The sequence below is a fragment of the Trachymyrmex septentrionalis genome, unplaced genomic scaffold, assembly GCF_001594115.1.
Source record: "Trachymyrmex septentrionalis isolate Tsep2-gDNA-1 unplaced genomic scaffold, Tsep1.0 scaffold108, whole genome shotgun sequence".
Taxonomy (NCBI): domain Eukaryota; kingdom Metazoa; phylum Arthropoda; class Insecta; order Hymenoptera; family Formicidae; genus Trachymyrmex; species Trachymyrmex septentrionalis.
The window spans coordinates 214028-219930 of NW_017304207.1; the positions used below are offsets into that span (position 1 = coordinate 214028).

The 5903-nt window shown below is 37.9% G+C and overlaps 1 protein-coding gene across 1 annotated transcript in view; it reads left to right on the plus strand.

The window, feature by feature from the left end:
• The window catches only part of LOC108747397, a 6275-nt gene extending 785 nt beyond the window's left edge, over positions 1-5490 (plus strand). Inside the window, exons 2-3 of the mRNA XM_018484825.1 lie at positions 3161-3222; positions 3437-5490. Of these exons, the coding sequence (XP_018340327.1) occupies positions 3161-3222; positions 3437-4937 (1563 nt within the window). The 3' untranslated portion in view covers positions 4938-5490. The remainder of the gene's footprint in view (positions 1-3160; positions 3223-3436) is intronic.
• The last annotated feature ends 413 nt before the right edge of the window (positions 5491-5903 follow it).

A 5903-nucleotide genomic window follows, 5' to 3' on the forward strand; every position in this document is an offset into this window, starting at 1 on the left:
TACTTAGGTATAAACAATGTACAATATTTCAAATAGCTTTTTATTTGAACACTTTAACATTGGAATAATTAAGAGGAACATGTACAATATGTTGGAATTATTAAAAAGTAAGCGATGTGTTGCATTACAAGTAGTTACATCGTGAAGCTAATACTGTAAATGTAGGTGATTTGAAACGGCATGTATTTTTGTTAAATTTAGTGTAGTGTCTATCCATGAGTCGCTAGAAAAAAATTTTAAATTTAAACTTTCTTTAGAAATTTTTTTGAGAGACTCACGGATAGATACCACGAAATTTAACAAAAGTATGAAAAGACATGCTGTCTCAAGTTACTTGCACTATCCCAAGTCACCTATATTTGCGGTATTGAGTCACTATCGTAGAAAACTGCAAAATTTTCTGCATTTCGTGGAAGCGATTTTACTGACAATGCCACGTGGTAATTTATTTTTATGCCAATGCCGAAAGAGTACAGAAAACATATTGGATACGACGATCTTAAAGCCATCGAGACAGTAGCGCGGCTAAGTTAACGTAAATGGTTACAAACGAGCCGGTAAATCACTGCCATTTTCCAATGGCAATTGCTATAAGTGGGCATTCTTGTCACTTTTCACTCCGCATGGAATGGAAAGTTGTGTAAATAGGAGTAGCACACTGGGACTATACGATCCGTATACGATCTGCGTTGAATGTCACGAAATTCAACAGGATCACCGATGCAACGTTACAAAGTCGAGTAGCCAAGTTAATGTAATGTAATAAGAGATATTCTATCTGGAATGCCCTATTCTCATCTTTTTAATTTATTTCTTTCGTTAGTTCGAAGTTCCTTCATATATCGTTGCCTTATTACAATATCTTATGTGACAAGATTCGGAAATATTTTATCTTGGACATGCAAAATTCATGCAAAATTTTATTCTTCTAATAATATAATGATAATAATAATGTTCTTTTAAAAAATGACGTTTTTATTTTCATCACTGAAATTATATTTAAAAAGTAAAGCTAAAATTTGTAATTTTAGCTTTACTTTTATTTTGTTATTTAAAGATACATACACAAGTATTTAATTAGAGCAGCGGTATACAGATAATGTTTATCCAATTTCTCTCGTAGACAAGCGGAAACATAGCTATAGTTTGTACTGACTACATAAAGACGATAAAGATAAAATGTGTTAATCAGCATGTAATTTCACATGCCAATGTCAACGCAGAATAAGATAATGTATAGGTATATATAAAAGTGATCGTGTAAAGTCGGATTGAATTGAAAGTAAGCCAAGGTTATTATATGTAGATAATCGAAAACAATTATTATTGTTATGTTAATCTGAGAAAAGGTGAATCTATGGTGTTTGATCAGTATACAATAACGCGTAATTACTAAAATTTCTACTGAAACGCGTTACGTCAATATCTGGCACAAACGAAATAAAAAGTAGCAGAAGCTCGCAGTTTTTTCATTTCGACATTTCATGCCGCGATAGATTTTTCAATAAATACTTGGATACTGATTGAGATTTCTTTCTAATAAAAAGTTGTTTAAATACTTAAATGCTTAGAGCCAATCGTATTCAATATTTGAGCATCTCAATATATGATCTGAATTATTACTTAATATCTAATTATTCTATCCAACAGCTATTATTTAAGATATTACTTCATATCGAATCAAATATCCATCAAGTATATTCAATTACTCCAATAATCATGACTTTATGTAAGATATCCTATGACTTACTATTAGCGAGTCATCTTTCACTTGCGAATTTTTTGACTTACATAGGAAACCGGTCTTTTCCTAGCGAGGATATCGAGAAGTCATCATCAGTCGCAAACTTTCCGATATTTAAGTGATATCTTCGCAATTAATTCATGAGCTAAGATTTTCTTTCAATTCGCATATTTTGCTTAATAATTTAATTTGAAAAAGAATTCTTTTATTTTATAATAATTGCATTTCCGAGTGTATTATAATAATTAAGTTCCTCGTATTCGAACGTTTACAGTTAAAGTAATTTAAGAAGTATCGGTATCTTTATATTGAGGGAAGATTTATCAATTCCAAATGAGGACTGAGAAATTTGTAGATGAAAGGTGGTACGCATAGTACAGTTAGACTATTTCGGATATCTAAGTATGCATAAATAGTCAAACGGTTCCGGAATAATTCTTGTAAAAGAAAGAGAGAGAGAGAGAGAGAGAGAGAGAGAGAGAGAGAGAGAGAGAGAGACGGAGACAAGTGGGACACCTAAAATACTCGCCGCATAATATAAAATATTATTGCCGCAGGATACCGCGACAGGTACCGCCTAAGGGTAATACTTCGAGGAAAAAAAAAAGAAGAATCTCGAAGCCCACTTTCCTTTAATTTAACCGTTGGTACAGGTTTTTACAGTCCTGGTGGCCCGTTCTGGAAATGTAAAGACAGGTGGGGAGGATAGGTAGTCGACCCAATTCGCGCTGATGTTTAACGTCGGCTACGCGTTCACATGGCGGACACTTTCATTTTTGAGAGACGCGCTCGTGAGCATGGACGAGTACGTAGAAATCCGTCCACAGGATTTCCGTCACTCACTATGAATGACTACAAAAACTGGCGGGAAACTGGATGGTGAACCGATTGCGAGGATGAGATAATTATACCATCGTGACGAGCTTAAGAGAAATAAGACTAATTACCCCGACGGCGAGATATCCTTTCTTTCGCACGGTCGATCCCAATTAGTGTATCTTTGCTCTTTTACGAGTACGTTTATCATTCATTTATCTCTGTATTAATTTTGCGAAGAAAACTGCAATATATACAAAGCATTAATTTTTTGTGTGAAAGTCTTGATGTTTTCTCCGATTCTTCATCTTTATACAAAGATTGTCGTTATTAGCGTTTCTATTGTCATTATTGGTGTTATTAAACGTTAATTAAATTACTTTTACAATAAATATGTAAGTACATATATGTAGTGTATATTAGTAATTCAAGATTGAATTATTTTAAAAAGCAATGAAGATCCAACCTTCGACCATAATAGGCATTTTTCTAGTATTGATTGTATTTCTCACATAAATGGCGGTCTAAAATGAAGATTCTTAATATTGTTTACTTTTACAAATATTTATTTACAAAACTAATGAAGAAAAATTCTTTCAGACAATACTATACGGCCTCTTTGTTATCTCCGCATTTGGAGATCCGATTAGAACAAAGAGAGAGTGAGTATACAAATTATTGAGTAAATAAATATATGAATAAATTATAAAAAATTTACATTTAAAGCTTTATGTATTAATTATCTAAAAATATTTCTATTTATACACAAAATTCTGTAATATTAAATGCAATTAGAAGTGTTTAAGTTTTTATTATATTATAATATTATATATGGCGGTAAATGACGCCATTTTAACAGAAGAAATCTTCCCGTAGGCCTCCCGTAAGCTCGCAGTATGGTGCACCGCCAGCATCGTCCTACGGAGTACCAGACGTAGGACCATCTGATTCTTATGGTGCGCCACCTTCAAATTCCTACGGTCCACCCTCTGATTCTTATGGTGCGCCTCCGCCACCATCGTCATCTTATGGCGCACCATCTGGACCCTCGTCATCCTACGGGGCACCATCAGGCGATCACGGATCCTTCGGTAACGATCACGGTGGATCATACGATCTAGGCGGTGGTGATCATGGTGGAGGATCCTTCGGGGGCGGTCACGGTGGAGGATCCTTCGGCGGCGGTCACGGTGGAGGATCCTTCGGCGGTGGTCACGGTGGAGGATCCTTCGGCGGTGGTCACGGATCTTTCGGTGACGATCACGGTTCTATCGGAGGATCATTCGATGATCATCACGGAGGCGGCGGCGGTTATGGCGGTGGTGGCGGTCACGGCGGAGGTGACGGCGGTTACGGCGGTGGTGGCGGCGGTTACGGCGGTGGTGGCGGTCACGGCGGAGATGGCGGCGGTTACGGCGGTCACGGCGGAGGTGGCGGCGGTTACGGCGGTGGTGGCGGTCACGGCGGTGGTGACAGCGGTTACGGCGGAGGTGGCGGTCATGGAGGTGGCTTTGGATCGATTTCTGATTCTTACGGGCCGCCGTCATTACCTTCCGATTCCTATGGACCTCCCTCGCATGACCATGGGCCGAAGGGCGTGTGGAAAAAGAAGTTGGTGTGGAAGCCCGAATGGAAGCAGATTTGGAAAACAGAATCGAAGATGATCTGGAAGCAGGAGTGGAAGAAGGTGCAGGTGCCGGTTTGGAAAGAGATTCAAGTACCTGCGTGGAAGGAGATCAAAGTACCTGTTTGGAAAAAGGTTCAGAAGCCTGTTTGGAAGGAGATTCAAGTACCGGCTTGGAAGGAGGTCCAAGTGCCAGCTTGGAAGAAGGTATGGAAACCCGTATGGAAGGAAATCCAAGTTCCTGTATGGAAAGAAGTTCAAGTGCCCGATTGGAAGAAAGTCTGGGTGCCAGAATGGGTTAAAATTGGTATACCGGGAGAACACCCTGTGGGCAAAGATCATCATGGTTGGCAGTATACCAGCCACGATCTCTGGAAGAAGAAACTAATATGGAAGCCGATTTGGAAAAAGATCTGGAGAACAGAAAAAAAACAAATCTGGGTAAGCGACAAGAAATTAGAATGGAAGGCCGAATGGAAACAAATTTGGAAGACGGAAAAGAAGCAAATCTGGGTGTCAGACAAGAAGCTAATTTGGCAGGAAGAATCGGTGCAAGTATGGGTACCTCAAAAGAAGCAGATTTGGGTCACGCAGAAGAAACAGGTGTGGAAAGATGAATGGAAAAGCAAGTGGGTTCCGGTTTGGAAGGATGTGCAGGTACCGGCTTGGAAGAAGATCTGGAAGCCCGTCTGGGAGAAAGTTTGGGTTCCCATCGAGTCTCACCACGACGACGGTCATCACGGTTACAAGTAGATCGTCGTCGAGTGTCACGTTCGGCCGGTTTGATCTTTCTTCTGCGCATGCTCGTGACATCTGAAGATCGAAAGGTCAACTCGGAAAATTGTTAGAGAATCGCATCAAGAAAGTCGGTCGAATTTTATAATGCCTTGTGATAATGGATTGCTCGCCGATAGATACAGATATCTCTCGAGAGGAGAAAAGGGAAGGCCGACTAAACGTGTACCGCACGAAGAAGAGGCAAGCCTCTAACTAACAGTTAGAAAGCATCGCAACTATGAGATATGTACGAAAGTGGATGATGAAAATTTTCAATTGATCATTTTGGCGACAACGCGACTGTGAGTTGCGTGATAACCAAAGTCCGTAACAAAGAAACGAAATATCGAGCAACGAGATATTATCATAACGGATGTGAAAATATCATTATCTACATTTTACTATACATCTCCTGAGAAAGATGCGTACTAATAACTGATCTTTAGCAAATAAATCTATAACCATAATCTTTCTAGAGATTACACGACTTGTTAAATTAAACTTTAAAGCAAATCATTGCCAAGAAAAATATCACGTTTGTCAATTATTTGTTGAAAAATAATGTTATAACCTATTTATTAGAAGAAAAAAACCATCTATTTCTTAAAACTGTTTAATATATCTATGTATTTATATCAATTAAACAATAAAATGTAAATGATGGCTCAATAGAATTAAGAATTCGATTCTTCTAAGTATTAAAAGGCTATCTGGGATCAATGCTGCATATTTATATCAACTGTTTAGTAACTTTCTACTGTTTATACATATAATAAACTGCTTTGGCTTAGTTTTTAATTTTAGATTGAATCTCTGACAATGAAAATTACACACACAGGCAAGAAAAGTCTTTCTTTGTTTATCTTTTTTTAGTGTGAATAAACCACATAGCCTTAGAATGGCTACGTGCGTATTATTATTTTATGTAATTAATATCTTACT